This window comes from Miniopterus natalensis, chromosome 1 (genome assembly GCF_054644295.1).
Source record: "Miniopterus natalensis isolate mMinNat1 chromosome 1, mMinNat1.hap1, whole genome shotgun sequence".
NCBI classification, from domain to species: domain Eukaryota; kingdom Metazoa; phylum Chordata; class Mammalia; order Chiroptera; family Miniopteridae; genus Miniopterus; species Miniopterus natalensis.
The window spans coordinates 130,848,222-130,867,195 of NC_142081.1; the positions used below are offsets into that span (position 1 = coordinate 130,848,222).

Sequence of the window (18,974 nt, forward strand, 5' to 3'; positions counted from 1 at the left end):
CGGGGTTCGATTCCTGGTCAGGGCACATGCCCGGGTTGTGGGCTCAATCCCGTTGGGGGTGTGCAGGAGGCGGCTGATCAATGACTCTCTCATCATTGATGTTTCTCTCTCTCTCTCTCTCTCCCTCTCCTTTCCTCTCTCTGAAATCAATAAAAATATATTTTTAAAAATAATAATAATAATTAATAGGATGTAGCCAGTGTGGCCAGTTGGTTGGAGCATTGTCCTGTGCACCAGAAGGTCATGGGTTCAATTCCCCATCAGGGCACATAGCTAGATTGTGGGTTCAGTCCCCTGTTGGGGCGTGTACAACAGGCAACCGATCGATGTCTCTCTCTCACATTGAGGTTCCTCTCTCTCTCTTTCTCCCTAAGATCGATTTTTTAAAAAAGCACACCTCTGTTAAATTTGGACTTTATATTAAAAAAAGAATAAATAATTGCCTTGTTTCCCTGCCCCGTATGCTTAGTTTTGTATAGTATTTATCACTAACTCCAGTTTCAACACTGCCCATTATGGCAGAGTCCTAGCAATGTCCTCGGAAACACTTAGTGTGCCCCTCTACACTCCCAAGGCAGACAGCCTGTCCTCCAGAGGAACATCCTCCTCATTCTTTTTTTTAAAATTGATTTCAGAGAGAGGAAGGGAGAGGGATAGAAACATCAATGATGAGTCATTGATCTGCTGCTTCCTGCACCCCCTCCACTGGGGATTGAGCCCACAACCCAGGCATGTGACTGGGAATCGAACCTCGATCTCCTGGATCCTATGTCGATGTTCAACTGCTGAGTCACGTCAGCTGGACCTCCTCATTCTTGGTTTGCTCTTCCCTTTTCTGCAATTCAATCCTCCCGTAGCTTCACTGATTACATTTTTACATGTGAAAATGCCCTTATTCTATCGATTCTTTGGTTAGGCTGAGAATTCTAAGTTGGAGACCATTTCCTCAGTTTTGAAGGTACAGCTCCATGGTACTGATATTGCACAACCTGAAGACATTTGAGTCTTGGACTTTTGTAGATGACCTTCTTTCTGGGAGATTGTAGGATCTTTGCCTCTAGTGTTGCTAAAATTTCACCACAAGATACTCACTGTATGTCTATTTTCATCTAATTTGCTGAGCATTTGAATCTGGAAACTCATATATTCAGTTCTGGAAAATTTTCATGATTTAAAAAAAAAAAATTTCCAGGCTCTGTTTTCTCTTCTGGGAACTCTTTTATTTTTCAGATGCTAACTATCTTTAATTGATTCTAGTTGTTTTCTTTTTTCCAATCTTTGTTTTTTCTCTACTTTCTAGATATTTTCTCAACTTATTCTTCTATTGGGTTTTTATCTTTCAATTTTGTCTCTAAATATGATTGTTTTTCATGGGTGCACTATCTTTTATTACCTAAACACATTTAAGATATTTAGGTGTTTCCTTCTCCTTGCAATTTGTTTCTTCCAAATTGATTCTTCTCTGTTTTCACATCCAACCTTCACCTTGGAGGTTTCTATTAAGATGTTTGGCAAGCCCTGGTTTATTGCTCTGATTGATTGATTGATTTTAAATATATCTTTATTGATTTCAGAGAGAGGAAAGGAGAGGGAGAGAGAGAGATAGAAACATCAATGATGAGAGAGTCATTGATCAAGCCTGCAACCGGGGCATGTGCCCTGACCGGGAATCGAACCCCGATCGCCTGGATCCTAGGTCAACACTCAACCGCTGAGCCACGTCTGGCAGGGCTACTGCTCTGATTTAAAAGAGTGAAGCATTAAAGCCATGTTTGAAACTGAGCACTTGGGTAGGGTTTAAAGATTGCAGGCTCTTTCCCTAGATAATTTGGTTGGCCAGTTTCCTTAGGAACCTTTAATGTCACTGTTGGTGTTTCTGCCAAAGCTGGTTATATTCCCTAGAGAAGGAACTACCAATCTTCTACCTAAAGTCTGTGTGTGTGTGTGTGTACATGCATATATGTGCATACAGGTTTTTATGTGTATAAAATTCATGTTAAACCTAACCCCCAAAGGGATGATATTAGAAGGTGGGTCCTCTGGGAGGCGATTAGATCACGAGGGTGGAGCCCCATGAATGGGATTAGTGCCCTTATAAAAGAGACCCCACAGAGCTTCCATGTTCCTTCCACCATAAGAGGACACAGTGAGAAGCTGGCTGTCTATGAAGCAGGAAGCAAGCCACTTCCGGACACTAAATCTACTGACACCTTGAACTTGGACTTCCAGCCTCCAGAACTGTGAGAGATACATGTCTGTTGTTTATAAGCCAACAAGTCTGTGGTATTGTTTTAGCAGCCTAACCTAAGACGGTGGTCTTGTTAACATGGCCGTGGGCCTCAGCTGCATCTAGTCTCTCCTAAGATACTCCTGTTTTACCCTCCAGTCTCCTGCTAGGGTTGAGGACGAGAAGCTGCCTGGATACACAGAACAGGGGTGGGAGGGGCTGGAGGATTTAAACAAACTTGCTACCAATCTTCCTGATTTTCTGTCCCACGTTTACACCCTACTTCCAGAAGAACCTGGTGCCATCAATTCCCACAACTTTTCAGAGTTCTCGGGCTTAAGCTTCCATTTTCTCAGAGGAGCAAATTCAGTTATCACTCATTTATCTGCTTTCCAACTTCCAAAAATGTTGTGACTGCCATCTCTTTTCTGCTTCTTTGCCCTAATGGGTTTAGGCCTTTAAAAACTCCTTTTATTGTTATTTTCATATGATTTCAGGAAGCAACCAAAGTAAATGCATATGCTTAGTCCATCGGAAGACCTGAAGTCCCCCACTCACATTTTAGCTCACTGTAGTCTAGCTTCTAGCCTCACTGACATTGACCATGATAATGTTGCCACTGACTTTCAGACTGAGTTAAAAGAACACCTGTCCACCTTTATTTTACTTGGTCTCTCCATAGCACTGAACGCTGAAGACCACTTTTGCTTAAACTCTTTTCTCTCGCGAATTAGGCAGCAAGTCTATCTTTTGGAATCAGTTGTCACTTTCTTCATAAAATCCTCTTCTCTTTTTAATCCCAAGCCTGATGTTCCTCGAGCTTGCTTCTTAGGCCTCTGCTCTTTTCAGTCTTGATACTATGCTGGAAGAAGCTCATCAAGACCCTTAAACTGAACTACCTTAACTACTCAAAACCCTAAAACCTCTATTTTAAGCCTAAAGCAATCTGCTGAAGTATAGATGTATTTCCTCAATAGCCTTCTGGACAATTTTACTTGGATTTCTCATAAGCACCCCAAACTCAACATGCCAAAAACAAAAATTCATCACTTTTTCCACAAACATGCTACATCTCCAGTTTTTGTCTCAATGAAGGGTACCCTCAACTACCTTGCAGAACAAGCCAGAAAATGGAAGGTTCTATTGAGATTCCTATAACTGACTCACCAACCCAATCTGAGCACTCTCTAAGTCTTACTGATGATACCTCTTAATCTCAAAAGCAGTAGTTCTCAAAATTTATTGTGCATCAAATCACTGAGAGGGCTTGTTAAATACCAATTGCTGGGCCTCAATCTCACAGTTTTTGATCCATATTTGGGGGTGAGACCAAGAACTTTGCTGCTCATCTGGGGACCACACTTTCAGAGCCACTAATCCATCTCCTCTTCACCAGTCCCACTTCAATTGCCTTGGTCCAACCCATCAGCTGTCATTTCTTGCTGACACTGTAACTCTTAGCCTCTGAATTTATCTGACCTTCTTAAACCATTCTCCAATCTACAACTGAAATATGCTTCTTTAAAAAAAAATCTCATGTCTTAAAATTTTTCAGTGATTCCTCATAATTTTTCAGAACATCACTGTGATCTCCGTGCGTCAGGGACCACATTTTGATTCCATACACCCACTAACATGGTGCCTGCCAAACAACAGGTGCTCAGTGAAGGTTCACTAATGACTTGCCCTCCAATACATAAATTGCTTCCTGTCCATTGGCAAAACTAGATTTCCAGGAAACCTGTTTATGAGCCCTCCCTTGCCATCCTTCACCGAAACCTCTCTTTTGAAATGACACTAAATACTGTAACCAATCTAAATTCAAATAATTTCCTTTAGCTTGCTCTTTTATTCTGAGTTATCCATAAGCATCAAATAAGGCTAGGCTAGAAATACTAGCCAAGTGGATAAAATGACCCCGTTCTTTAAATTTATTTTAAAGACCTCATTAAATTTGTCTTCAGGTCCAATTCTGTGTACACAAACAGTGACTTGGCATTCACCCTTTCCAAGCACCCCTGGCCCAATCCAACAGCACCCTTGCTGTACTCACCGGCCCGCACTCTAAGCTCCACTAGAGGCCTGCTGTAGGAGAGATTAAAGGGAGACTGCAACAACTGAAGCTATGAGGTCTGCTCTTGGACTCCGCTCGACTGGCTCAGACACTAGATGTGGTGAACTCTTTGGCCAATGCCGTGCCAACTCCCTCACCTGCCATCTGCATCCCTGAAGTGCTGTATGGCAAAAATGTAAAAATACCAGATCCATGTACATCTAAGCAATGTGAATTTTTCATTGGTTTCTATAACAATAGCTTTATTAAAACCACCCAGCATCCCCAGGCAGTGAACCAGGTACCAACTTTACACCTCTACCTACTCATGTTCCCCCACCCCCAACCCTTGGCTAGCCAACTGCTTCCCTCTCAAGTATTTTTTTCTTCTTTTGGTTACAAATTACAATAGTAAGCTATTTTCTGGTGTTGCTCAGTAATGCCTGTATTTATTTATTTTTCTTTTTACCTTTGATCCCCTTCACCCAATTCCCTCTCAAGTATTTCTGATTAGTTCTGTGTGTGAGAAACAGAAGTCTAGCTATTGTCACTTTGTGCTTGTCTTTTTTGCATGATGTTGCCTCCCTGTTTAAACTGTGAACCCCATGATGACAAAGGCACACACTATGTCTTATACAAGTGTGAGTCTCCCGGGCATGAAAAATTTCATTTTGGAAGCAGCAATTATCACCCTGGGTATTAAGTCTCATACTCTGCTTGGTGTATCATGTGAACATAACCAAACTGTTAAAAGAGGAAGTGGAAAAAAGAGAAAGCTAAAGAAAGTTCAAAACAACAGGGCTGAAGGCAGATGTCACACAGTGGCAGGTCAGTTCTACAATGCCTGTTTAATTGAAACCTTGTAATAAAAGTTTAAATACATAAAATGTTGTGGCAGTTTTTGTTTGCTTGTTTTTATAAAAAAAAAAAAATCCTTCACGTCCCCAGCCTATGTGCATGGAGGAGGGGCAGTGGAGACTACCTATAAGGAATGGAGAAATGGCAGGTCCAACTCTGGTTGGCTTCATCTTCCTCAAAAATGCAATGTGAGTGAATTCAGAGTCTCAGGTGAATGAGAGCCCTACCCCACACTGGCTTCGTTTGAGTAACTGGGGTCCACAGAAGGCAATCTGTACCATGGAGAATGCTCCTCTTGGCTTTCAGAAGACGAGGAAAAGCAGAGCTTCATGTCTGGGCAGCACTATGTTCTCGACGGTGCGGACCATGGAGTGCACCTGCTTGGGAGAGGCAGTCAAGAAGGCCAAAGGCCCGATGCGCTGCTCTGCACAGGAGTGGCAGAGGTAGCCACCCTTGTTTTCCTTTCTGTTGCTCTGCAGTGAGAGAGAAGAAAAAGAAGGAAGGAGTACAATCAAAGAACGAAGATTTTCTATCAAGAAGTGCTGAATTGTTGTGATGCTGCCAAGGGACTATTGATTCTGATATTTTCAGACTTGTGCAAACCTCTGAGGTAAAACTCCCACTGCATGATCATCTAGGGCAGACTCAACTCTATCAAATTCCCTTACAGCAGAAACCCAAATTTATTAAGGTGAGGGATGAAGAGTCAAAAACAAGTTAACCAGGCCCTCCAGGTAAGCAGTTGTCCTTGGGAGTGTCTTGGTCACAACCCAACCTCCCAGCCTATGCTACCCACACTGATTATGTGGTTATCATCATTTTTGACACAAAGGTAGATCTGGCATCTCTTGTGCCTTATATATGAAAAGCTCCTGAGAAGTATTATACAAACTTCTCTTTTATCTCCTTCACCCACAACCCAGAAAGTACATAGCTCACTACAGAAGGCAAGAACTGCAGCCAAGACCACATACATAAGTGATGGGGAGCTTCTTCATGGTGAGCACCGTGTCCACTGGGATGGTGTTGTTGCACTGCCCCACAGAGCAGCAGACCACTCCTGTTTTTAAAACACTGCTTGTCAGCTCTGCTTGCAGGAAGTACTCCTGGAAAGAAAAGAGTGAGAAAGCAAACAGCAATACCTTTGCCACATTCTACTTGGAAAGTCTAATAGCTAAGGGGCTGGAAACACTCCAACTCTCAAAATCTTGCTGCTAGATCTAAAACTGCCTCATGGCTTCCCTCCTAGATTGTAAGTTCCATGAGATCACAAAGCACTTATTTGTTTTGTTCCCTGAACCTCCTAGAACTAACTACAGTGCTTGGGACATAACAGGGGCTCTATAAATTAGTATTTGTCAACTGAATGAATGGGTAAATCAGTGAATTAAGTCACCCACATTCTTTTTTTTTTAATGTTTTTATTGATTTTTAGAGAGAGAGGAAGAGAGGGGGATAGAAAGTTAGAAACATCCATTAGAGAGAAACATCTATTGGCTGTCTCCTGCACGCCCCCTACTGGGGATCGAGCCTGCAACCCGGGCATGTGCCCTGACTGGAAATCGAACTGGGGACTTCTTGGGTGATGGGTTGATGCTCAACCACTGAGCAACACCTGCTGGACTCCACCTACATTCTTTAGTGAGGGTGTTTGATACCTTCATAGGTACAAAGATTAGTAATTATGGGGAAACTCCATCACTCAAAGAACTATGAAGGGCTTACATCAAACTCTGTAACATACTGGCAGATGGACCACTGCAGCTGTTGCAAACACTACTACAGAGGGGCAAAGCCTCACTCCAACCCCTGGCCTTCAGGAATCCAAAGGCACATGATGCCAGCACCTACACCTACCCTCCTTAAATCATGCCAGGCTGTTTGCTTTTAAATGTCTTGCTTCCCTACTAGCAGTCAGGTCCTTTGCTTATAAAGCACTGCACATATAATCCTCACCAACATCCCCATTGCATAGATGAGAACATGAGAGCTGAGAAATTAGGTCACTTGTGCAAAAGATCACAGAGCTAGACTGCAGCAGATGTGGGGCTCAAACTCTGGGTATGCCTATGTCCAGAGCCTGTGCTCTTAATCACCAAGCAATAGAGTCTACCTCTCCGTCTCTCCTATAATCTCCAGATATAAAGCTAAACGACAAATAAGTATATGACTCAACAGCACTTCTGTCATGTAGAAAGTGCTCAACATCACTGCTGAATGAATGAGCACATGCATGCCATGATCCCACAGCTCCGCCACAAATGCCAGTTCTCCCCTCAATACCTCCCTCCTGGGGTTCAGTGTCTCAAAGACAACTAACCACCTCTGAATGTCCTGTCCGCTTTCCCCAAATGATTGTAAAGCAGTTAGTTCACCAGTTCATTGTGGCCCTTCTCTATCCTCTCCTCAGCGGTGCAGTCAGTGCCGTTATGCCAGTCTCACAGATTAGGAAACAGAAGTACAGAGTGATAAGTCACACGCCCCAAGTCACAATGTCCAGGTGGAAGAACTGGGATGTGAACCGAGGCAGTGTGATCTGAGGCCTGTGGAATCAGGACATGTGCAGCCTCAGAACAAGAAAGGATGCTGCTTTCATCCATTCGACAAACACTGAGCACCAACCATGTGTGAGACACTGTTCTAAGGATGTGCCTGTGAGATCTGGATTAAGAATCTAAGATTCTGGGAGGCTAAGAAGCTGTCTTTGAGCAATCAGCATAACTCCATGTCACTTCGTAATTTGATAATGTAGTGACTCCCTTCATTTCCTCAAAACTTGAAATTAGCAAAGGAACAAAAAGGCTCCTGGTGATTACTCAGATTTTGTAAGGGTCAGAGGAAAAGTAGGCTTCCTGCCTTAATCTTGGTTACAGGGGAGACCACATTGTCTATCATTCTATGTAGTGCGAAACAATGGCTCACTTTTGTCCTAAAACCTCACCATGCATGGCCCTACTGTTCACGACATGCTTTCACATTCTCAATTATTACCCTCCCCTCCCCCAGGGCCTTCCCAATCTCCTAGAGCCTTCTTCTCTGAACAGAGAATGGACATAGCCATTTCTGAAACAGGATGTCCCCAAAGTGATTCATAAACTATGATAAAGAAAAAGCAGAAGTACTACTACCTCACACAAGGTCTCTCAGACTTGTAAACATCTGTTCACACAAATGGGCCATATATCTGGAGCGTCCTCAAAGCGCCCCTGTGGGCCAACAGATGTTTCCCAACCCAGTCTCAGTAAGGGGGAAATATTTCTCTAGATTCCGTACTGTTTTCTTTATGGGAAAAACTCATTTACTCCATAAAATGTATGCAGTAACCAACTGATAAGCTTCCAATTAGCTTCAAAAAGCCTATTTGACTCTTACACATAAACTGGTGGGACTCTAAGGTATACAATCTCTGTGAAGTATTTGGCAATATCTAGAAAAATCACATATCCATTTATCCTTTGCCCAGAAATTTATATTCTAGGAGTGTATCCTCAAGATGCACTGGCAAAAATAGAAAATGGCTTGTGCCTAAGATTATGCATTGTGGCATTATTATTAAAAGCATAAGGCTGGAAAGAACCCAGTATCCATCAGTGAGAAACTGTATAAATCATGATACGCCGACACAGTGACTACTATTCAGCTATATAAAGGAATGAGAAGGAGCTTCATGAACTGATAGTGATTTCCATGCAAATTTCTCTGTTACAAAGTGAGGTACAGAACATTTATATACAGTGATACTTTTTGTGAAAAAGGAGAATATAAATATATATATGTGTGTGTGTGTATATATATATATACACACACACACATATATGTACACACATATATATATATTTGCAAAAAGAAATACAGAAGGATAAAACAAAAATTTAAAAATAAACTCTCAGTGCCCAGCTGGGCATGGCTAAGCAGTTGAGCATCGACCTATGATCCAGGGGATGGAGGTTCGATTCCCGGTCAGGGCACATGCCCAGGTTGCAGGCCCAATCCCCAGTCGGGGGCATGCAGGAGGCAGCCGTTCAATGACTCTCTCATCAATGTTTCTCTCTCTCTCTCTCCCTCTCCTTTCCTCTCTCTGAAATCAATAAAGATATATTTAAAAATAATAAAAAATAATAATAAAAAAAACTATCAGTGACGAGGAAGAGAAAGTCTGAAGGGGACAGGGATGGAATGAGACTTCTCTGAATATATCTGTTAAAAAACTTTGATGCTGAAAACATAAATGTCATACTCATTCAAAAAAGATAATTAAGTCAAAAAGAAGCCAAGCTATTCCTATAGGGATTATAAATAAACAAATGTATATCTTACTGTAGTTAAATTGGTGGTCCAACTACAGAGGAAAAAGGACTTATTTCAAGTGCCTTCAGAATATGCTATTCTGACTATAGATTCTTAGTGGAATACTGAGAAATGGAGCTGTTAGGAAATCTTAAATTCCATTCAGTATTCAGTAATATTGGTACTATTTTAAAATTTTTATACACAGTAGAACAGTGTAAATAAGCAATTAACAAATACTATTGGGAACCAAGATTTTCAGTGTAAGAGAAAAGATTCAAGTGTAAAAGAAGTAAAAATCCTTTAATGCTCATCTGAATTTGATTGTAGACTATAACTGGTTAGAGTTATAAATGCAAATGGCTTCAGGCTCTGACAGTGCAGACACAGTGCAGCCTTACAATAACAAAAGGATGAAGACAGTGTGTACCAAAAGTGGTTTATTACTCATATTGGTGGTGGTGCACATTTGGTAAAAGCTAGGATGGTAGTTACTCTCAGGAGGGCAGGGTGCTGATTGTGAGGAGCCACCTGGAAGTCATCTGGGACAGCCGGCAAACCCAATCCCCTGACCTGGGTGAATACTCACTCATCCTAGCTGCAAACTGTACATCTGTTTTCTATATTTGTGTTATATTTAACAATAAAAAGTTTAAGTAAAAAGTTGGGATTAGAATTATCAGTATGAATGTTGACTTTTCCTTCTTTTCAAAAATATGGATTCCCTAGCTCTGTCTACTAAAAAGTTGAACAATTTTAGCGTCACTAAAAGGGAGGTAATCTGATATCATTGCCTTCTGATGTGAGGCAATACAAAGCAAATTCCCTCCTTGGCCCCCAAATAAAGGATTCCTGTCAGAAAAGCTGAGCCTGAATCTAATTAAGCCTCTATGGCCAACTTTCAGTTATAGGAAACCCAGGGTAGGCAGCAGTAGAATAACCTATACAACCACACAAGGAAGCAAATCTAGAATGTGAAACATTATGTAGGAAAACTGACTGTTTCTGCAAAAAAACCAGAAGCACTGAAAAGGAAGGAGGAGGTCTTGACTGTTATAAATTAAGAAACTTAAGAGACCTAACAGCCAAATCTGGATCCTGATTTGAACAAATCAACTCTAAAAAGGCAGTTTTGAAATAATCATAAAAGTATGATTATGGATTGGGCAGTAGAGGCCACATGGAATTACTATACATTTTATAACATGATAATGGCACTTTGCTTACAGAAAAAAAGGCCCATATTTTTTTAGAGATGCTTACTCCAAATATATATAGGGGTGATTTGTATATGGTAATTGAAAATATTGTTTTCTCAACTTATAAATGTCTCAGAATTTTCCAAAATTAAAGAAAAATTTTATTTAATCTACGTTATAAAATGATACCGCTGCTCTATAATACCTCCATTAAAAGTTACCAACATGACAATTTGGCTTTGTTACAGATCTAATGTAGCCCTATTTCTATGGGAAAACCATACTCAAGATAAAAGTTTACATAAAAAATTATGTGATAGGTAGAGATTATTTGTACCTAATAATTAGTATTCTACTCCACTCCCTAAAATGAAGAAAAGCCACACTTATCTCTAAAGCAGGGGTCAGCAAACTACAACCAGGGGGCCAAACCCAGACCAGCGCCTCTGGTAAATAAAGTTTTATTGCGATGTAGCCACACTCGTTTATTAATGAATTCCTATGGCTGCTCTCTTACTATAACAACAGAGCTGAGTAGTTGCAACAGAGATACCATGGCCTGCAAAGCCTAACATATTTACTGTCTGGATCTTTGCAGAAAAGTTCACAGAGCTCTGCTCTATGTCATCTCTGGAAACTACACTGGTGGCTCATGTGCCACTGGGGTTGCAACCAGTCCAAGCTCTGCTATGTGAGCTGCCATACAGGTGAGATGTCACACACAGTGAGGCCCAGGCAGAGCAAAGCTGGTTGGGGAAACATTTCAAATTCCAGAGACAGTCTTTTGGCCAAATAGGCCTGACCCAGAGAGGCTTGGAAGAAAAGTGAGATGGAGACTTGAAAGAACAAAGTTCGATAAAAATGCAAGGTAATCAGCCTTAGGCAGGAAGCTTTGGTGGTTCTGACTGGTTATAGAGTATTTACCTGCAAAGTTCCTCCCTCTTAAGCTCTGATATACTCCTTAAAATGTAAATAGAAATCCTACTTGTTTATTTGTTTACTGTCTATCTTTTCACCTACAATGGGGGCTCTGTGAGGGCAGGAATTTCCCTTGCCCACCATTATAGCTCCAGTGCCTAGAAATGGGAGTCAAACATATTAGGCACTCAGTAAATATGGTATTCAATTGAGTTACCAGGGTTCTGTTTTACCACCACTTAATAACTCTGAGACTGTGAATGCCATTTATTAAAAAATGATATTATCCCACACATCCAACCCATCCAGAGGTTCAAAGCCACTGGTAGTAATGCTAGATTCTACAGTTCTACATATTCTCACCTCCTTGACAGAATATGCAATATGGCACTTGGACTAAGTCATCTTGCTATACAAAATCTTGTATGTTTTGGAAATAACTAAGGAGAAAGTATTTATAACAACTTTTATACTTAAGTTTTAGGTTTCAGGCTTAAGTAACTTTGGTTCAGAGAAAGATGGACTAAGTAGTAATTGTTAGCTCGAATTTCTGTTCTAGTTTCCAACAGGGCTGAAAAGACAGGCTTATAGTCCAGCCTTTGAAAGGCAGAAACGAGGTGGAAATAAGACAGTGGAGGAGAAGGTGGAAGAGTGAGTGCTGTCTCTTTAATGCATCTCAGCCAGTGACAAGAGGCCAGGTGCCTGAATATGCATTCTCCCCAGCAAGGGACATATTCTTTTCAGAGAAGTGTACTGGTGGCAGCAGCAGTTGCTAGTTCAAAAGGAGCTAGGGAGGCCTTGGCTGGGTAGCTCAGTTGGTTGGAGCCTTGTCCAATATGCCAAGGTTGCAGGTTCGATCCCAGGTCAGGGTATATACAAGAATCAACCAATGAATGTATCAGTAAGTAGAACAACAAATATCACTCTTCCTCTCTCTCTCTTCTCCTTTCCCCACCCTTCCTTCCTCTCTCCAATCAATAAGTTAAAAAGTTTAAAGAAACAAAAGGAACTAGGGAGCGAGAGGGAGAAAGTTCAAACACAGAAAACATTCTTGCCATTATTTTCCCTAAAAGTGTTGAGAACTAATTGAGTAAGGAAGAAATTAAGAAATACATGAACACAGTTGATATTTTAAGAAGAACTTTAAAAACTAGATTAGGAAAGAACTTAGAAAAGAACCCACGTTTTTGTTTCTTTGGTTAAGACACTTCCTGCACTAACAATAGGCCTCTGTGCACTCAAGAAAGAGAAGCCCTTCTCTTCCAACCCAGGATAGGCTGATTCCTTATTTAAACCCAGTAAAATCCAAATGTTGTTAAACTAACAACAGTTCCTCTTACCCCAGCCAAAGTCAAAATGTTCTCTAACGATTTGGTCATGATGAGACGCTTCTTGGCACGAGTTACTGCAACATACAGTAAATTCCATTCATCCTCAGAAAATGATTCTAAAGAAAGGGAAAAAAATATATCAAGTAAAAAACCTGCTTACAAAAATCTATGTTCTCATCTAAGTGCTAACTATCCCTCATTTACCTCCCCTAAAAAAATCCACTCAAGATTTGCTGGCTATATATGCAAAATGTTCCTACAAACACTACCTCCCAAAATAAACAAAAACCTAATAGACTAGTGGCACAAAATAGTGAGTTTTAGTTAGTGCTACTACTGGTAAGTCCTGAGAACTGGTTCACTAGTTATCAACACCTGTGATGTGCCCAGTGCATATTTTCTGTTCGTTCTTCCAGTTTTCCTGACAACATTGTGGGACTGAAGGGGGAACTGAGACTTATGGTAAGGCATTTGGACAAATAGGCCATAGCTAATCCAGGGTCCAGGAGTTTAACCCAACTCTCTAAAACCCAAGTTCTTCCCTTTTCCTGACACTATCTCTCTTACTCAGGCCAATGTGGAAATGTCTTACGTTGCCACAGGACAAGCAGAGAAGAAACACAAATTATAAGTCTTTATTGCCTAGTTCTCTCACTTACAGTACCTAGCACAATGGTAAAAACTCTAGAAAGAGCAGTTGATCTGTGAATATAATAAAAGCAATTGAATTATGTGTTGTAAATAGATGGATTGTATGATTGTGAATCCCATCTCAAAATGCTGTTCCCCCAAAAATATATATATGTAAACATATATATATAAATGCTGTTCCCCCAAAATATATATATGTAATGACCAGCAGGGAAAAAAGGGTAGTAGTATATTTAACAAACTTCTCTTCCCCAATATAAAGGAATTGGTAACTCTCTATGGCCACTTCTTTCCCCACTCTACTTTAATGTATGTTTAATACCATATCTTTCTCTCATTTAATGAATATTTCATCAGATGTAGGGAATTTTTAGTATTTCTATTTCAGCCCGCCAATGTATGCTATGCCCCAAATTTTGAATCCACCGTTAACTGAGAGGACATAGAGAGTTTATTTGTTTGTTTGTAGGAAAACCTCAAATGATTTTATTCTAAGATTTAAAACCAAAACAATAGCACTGAAGCTTAGAATTTAACAACTAGCCTTGAGTATCAATTTACACAAAAGCTGACAAATAATAGAGTGCTTACTATTTCACCCTTTATGATTTTATGGCCTCTTTAATAAAAACGAGAGTTAATTAAAGAAAAAACACTTTGGTGAGCAGGCAAGCTGTATGTTATAAAGCTTTTATAAGTCTGATGGTGAAAACCCAAAGCTGAAGAGCTGATGCAGGCTAAATAGGGACACTATAAACATAACTGCCCTAGAAGCAGTCCCAAGAGGTGGGCTTGGGAAGTACAATGTTTCTTAAAAAAAAATGTAGCACATGAATAAAAACTTTAAGACCAGGAGGTGCTTTTATTTTCTTCTAGAAGAATCCTTCCAAGAGGCCACACCATCCATCAAAAAGCAAGGCATCCCAAGGAATATCCCGTCAACTTTTAAAGAGGATCCTCAGTGCAAAGAGTCTTACCAACTCTGAAGTGGGGCAGCTGGGCAAGGTTGTGCCTGGCACAAGGCACTTTCACAAAATCATCCAAAACATGAACAGTATCAAACTCCAAGCCTTTGGCTTTGTGCACGGTACCCAAAATGTAGTCTGGAATAAAAACACAGCATAGCGTTAGATGGGAACTAGACAGGAAGAGAAACAAGAGGGGGAAAATTGCCCTGCCTGGTTTGGCTCAATGGTTGGAGTCAGTCCATGGACTGAAGGGTACGGGTTCGATTCCGGCCAAGGGCACATGCCTTGGTTGTGTGTTCGATCTCCATCCCCCCGGTTGGGGCACATGTGGGAGGCAGCCAATTGATGTGTCTCTCTCACATCAAAGTTTCTCTCTCTCCTTTCCATTCTCTCTGAAAAGCGATGGAAAAAATGTCCTCAGGTGAGGATAAAAAATTAAAAAGAAAGAAAGAAATAAAAAGAGAGGGAAAAACAATGTCCTCTTCCTACTATACCCTTAAAACTCTTAACTTCATTTTCCTGCCTGTGTGCAGCTTTGTGGGAAAAGGGGGAAAGAGGAAAATACAGTCAGAAAAAAAAGAGAGATCAAAAAAGAGAAACAAAAAGATACGGAAGAAAAGTAGAAAATTCATTGCAGGTGAGTTAGTGCATCTCAGAACAACATTCCAGAGCTCACAGTGATTCGCCCACCACCTATGCTTCACACATAGGGACAGAAGCCCAAAGAGGGGTGAATGACTTGCCCAAAGTCACACAGCACCAGAGTTGGGAGCAGAAAGTTCCATTCTACCAGCTTGGAGGTAGAACAGAATTCAAGGGCCCCTGAGGAAGAATGGCAGCTCTGCTCCCTTCTCTTGGGCAATGCCAGAAACACAACAAAGCTGCCCTTGGTCACACATGATATTCATACAGGCAAGAAGCATCAGAAGACCTGAGACTCCTGCGAGAAGCATCTGTTCCTCCTCCTGGTGGGACGTGAAGAGCTAAGTGTTTTCCTCACCTGCAAAGTCCAAGTCTTCTACGTGGCATTTTCCTATCCTTTCCACCAGCTCTGGAATCCTGATGTTATACTTTTCAACAACAGCGATCTTTGCTTCAAGCTCCTTGTCCTCGGCATCAGTCACATACCTCTTGAGGCCACTAAAGCCTTCTTTGTACACCCATCTTCTAATAAACCTGTCTTTAATTGTGAGGTTTCCTAAGGAGAATACAGATACAGGTTAATGTGATATAGGCAACACTGACATACAGTGGCAGCAGCTACATGTTCCTAACTAACCATATAAGTGAATGGTTTTAAGGTTGGGAGAGCCAGGTTCTAGTCCTGACTACATCACTAACCTACTGTGTGTTCCTGGGCAAGTCAGTGAAATGACCTGTGCTTTAGACTCTCCGTCTCCAAACTGAGGATCAAGAGCCCTACCCTTGAGATCCTTACCTACTTCACAGGGATTTGAAATAGCACAGTAATGAAAAGTGCTATAGAAATGTTAGCCACAATCATTTGGGGCACATGCAGAAGTTTCAATGTGTAAAGATGCCCAGGCAGACAGAAAAGATGAGGAGGGAAGATAGCATAAGGGGCCAACAATAGAAATTTAGACACTTGAGAGAAGGATCTGGAAAGTTGTCAGTACCTTGAAAACAGGAGGCCTCAGGCATCCCAGTCTTGATGGGAAAAGAGCAACACTAGCTCCACCCTTCTCCAGTTAAAGACCTCCGACTCAGAACCTGCCCTTCCTTCTCCCCTCCCTTGTCACTGGTGTGCTTCCATCCACGGCACCACTGCCAGGAGGGTACTCACGTTTCTTCCGTTCTTCCTCGGGCTGAAGAAGGATCCAAATATCAATGATTCTGTCCAATCCAAAGGATTTAATCCCCTGAAAAAGTTTTTTGGTGGGATTTTTGGCATTTTTCGTTTTTCATTTCATTTTGTTTTTGTTGTTGTCTTAACAAAAGTAAATCAAATGCGGAGATATGAGTCTGAAATTAGATGGTTTCTTCAAAACGGATTTCAAATTGCACCCAAAGCATAAGAACAATAGGCAGGAAATTTCATCAAACATAAAAGCCCTGGGCTAAGATGCAGCCTGAAACTTCAGGATTATCAAATGCTAAGTTTTAGCTGCTACCTCAGACTCTTACTGTTTTAAAAAAGGCAAGAAGTAGCTGCACTTTTTCTTGCCAAAAAAGGGCAATTTAAATCATCTATCTTCCAGGAATATAAAAGGTTGCATTGAAGAATAAAATGATACCTAAGTGCAAAGTATGGAATATGAATACTTACCACTGTTTCTTTTGAGAAAATAACTAGACAATGTCTATAGGTCCACATTATTATGTTTTAAAAGGTTAGTAACTCCTGGAGGAGAGGGCCTGACTGTGTCCCAGTTCAGCCCAATTCTACTCAGAAGCATGCACTGAGCACTGGCTGGGGGCCCTGGCATTTGCATAGCACTGGCCCCAGTACAGGAGAAACACATGTCAAAGGTTCCACACTCCAAGGGTTTATCATCATTTTGGGAAGGGACACATAACACATTAACATAAAAGAGAGACCAAAATAAAAGTATACATCATAAATGGGAACTGGATGTGATCATGTGTCATGATACATGCTACAGGTGATGAGTAGATACAGAGAGGGGAAGAGAGCAACTTACTTTATATCATGCTGAGCATGGATGATACTCCCCAAGTACTATTTTCTTACAATAACAAAAATGGCTAAATTATGCTATGTCCACGAGATGAAATATTGTGAAGTCATTATATTAGCAACATGAAAGAAAATGTGCTTATGTGTTGAGTTAAAACAGCATACTTTTTAATGTACACTATAATTACAATTATGTAAAAATACACATCTAGAAGGACAAAGACAAATAATTAGCAAAAATGAGAATTCTATGAAATAATGAGATTAAGGCTGAATTTTCCCCCCTATAATTTGTTTATATAATCTTTATAAATAAAGAAGAGAAGTCAGGACTTTTTTTTGGGGGGGCGGGGTCAGGACATCTTTTGATTATGATTCACTCAACATATTTATTGAGTGCCTACACATTGTAGGCCTTCGAAAATATTTTTTCATAAATAAATGAGTGAATGTCTTTTAGTCATATAACTTTGCTTCAAAAAGTTAAAAATGCCATACACATGTCACTGAATGCTAACTTCCCCGTGAAACAGGTAAAGGAAAGGCATTATTTTTATCTTAGAGAAGGAGAGAATGAGGCACACAGAAGTTGTGACTTGCCGCAAGCCACACAAAGTTAGTGACAGAACCAGAGCTAGAACCAGGAATTCACACTCTAGCCTGCTAGCCCATCCCAGCTATGTTGTCACTTTACTCGTTCTTACGCTAATGAACCACACACATCGGAACACTCGCAGGTAGCCAGCTGCCTCATTTACAGAGTCAAAGGTGAGAAGGGTATTTTTTCAAAGAGTAGAAGGAAAGATCCTCAGTTCTTTTTGGATATGACTGTACAGGAATGTTTGGCTAGTATAATCAGAATGTTCAGGGAGAAAGACTTTAGCCATGGTGCAAATGGTGAAAACTGCCAAAAACCTAAATGCTTGCTTGCATAATAATCCTAACTAAATTGAACATTTTCATCAGCTGTGTTTGTCCGCAATGTTTCTGTGCATGAAGCAGTCAACAAAAATTTACTCTTACCCCAATCAAGTGTATCCTTGCAGGTACTTCTCCATCAGTCACCCGTACAGCCTCATCAAACACATTGGCATTGGTCCGGGACAACAGGGCCACCTTCCCCTTTGTATCACCTCTAATGCCACCTTTTGAAAGACAGCACAAAAGCTACAGCAAATCCAAATAAAGAGGAAAACTAATTTTTGTAAGAAATAAGAGTAACTGAAAACCTTACTCTGATGGTTTCCTCCAACCAAAGTCTTTTTCCTTACTCTCTTGCAGACATCCAAGATAGTAGCTCCCACATAAGCTATTTCCACACCAAATCTAAAACTCTGTTGGAAAACAGCAAAACAAAGAAAGTTAACAACCTCTCCCTGAAGTATGTTAGCACATTTTCTATCACTGCCAAGTCCTGGCCTTGCCAAACTGATCATTCCTGACTCACTCTACCTGGAAAGCTTATTTGGAAATTCCATACTGTTAACCTATTTGTACTGAACAGGAGCTTGACAAAGAACCACTGAGTTTATTGCTAAGTTTTCAGGATAGCATTTTCTATCTTAAAACCTTAGTGTTGCCTTTTGTTTTTTTAACCTCTTGTCCCCAAAATCCAAACCTTGATAATTTGTCCACTATTATTTTCTATAATATTTTTCTTACCACTGCTGCCAGGTCAGCTCAGAAACTCAAACTTCATGCCTTGCCTACTTGGTCCCTTTCCCTCCAGTCTCCTCCCACTGCCAAATGTTTCTCTACACCTCTGTTGGATTAATATTCCCCACACACTATCCTCAAGCTAAAATAAGAGCAATACAGGAAGA

General features: G+C 40.7%; 1 protein-coding gene across 3 annotated transcripts in view; it reads right to left on the reverse strand.

The window, feature by feature from the left end:
• Window positions 1-5,109: 5,109 nt before the first annotated feature.
• FBH1 (F-box DNA helicase 1) overlaps window positions 5,110-18,974 on the reverse strand; it is a 42,337-nt gene continuing 28,472 nt past the window's right edge. For all 3 annotated transcript variants that reach the window (XM_016219759.2, XM_016219758.2, XM_016219760.2), the window contains 8 exons: window positions 18,386-18,485; window positions 18,175-18,296; window positions 16,297-16,372; window positions 15,493-15,690; window positions 14,502-14,627; window positions 12,883-12,989; window positions 6,113-6,244; window positions 5,110-5,611 (listed from right to left, as the gene is read on the reverse strand). In XM_016219759.2, the coding sequence (XP_016075245.2) occupies window positions 5,441-5,611; window positions 6,113-6,244; window positions 12,883-12,989; window positions 14,502-14,627; window positions 15,493-15,690; window positions 16,297-16,372; window positions 18,175-18,296; window positions 18,386-18,485 (1,032 nt within the window). In that variant the 3' untranslated portion in view covers window positions 5,110-5,440. The remainder of the gene's footprint in view (window positions 5,612-6,112; window positions 6,245-12,882; window positions 12,990-14,501; window positions 14,628-15,492; window positions 15,691-16,296; window positions 16,373-18,174; window positions 18,297-18,385; window positions 18,486-18,974) is intronic.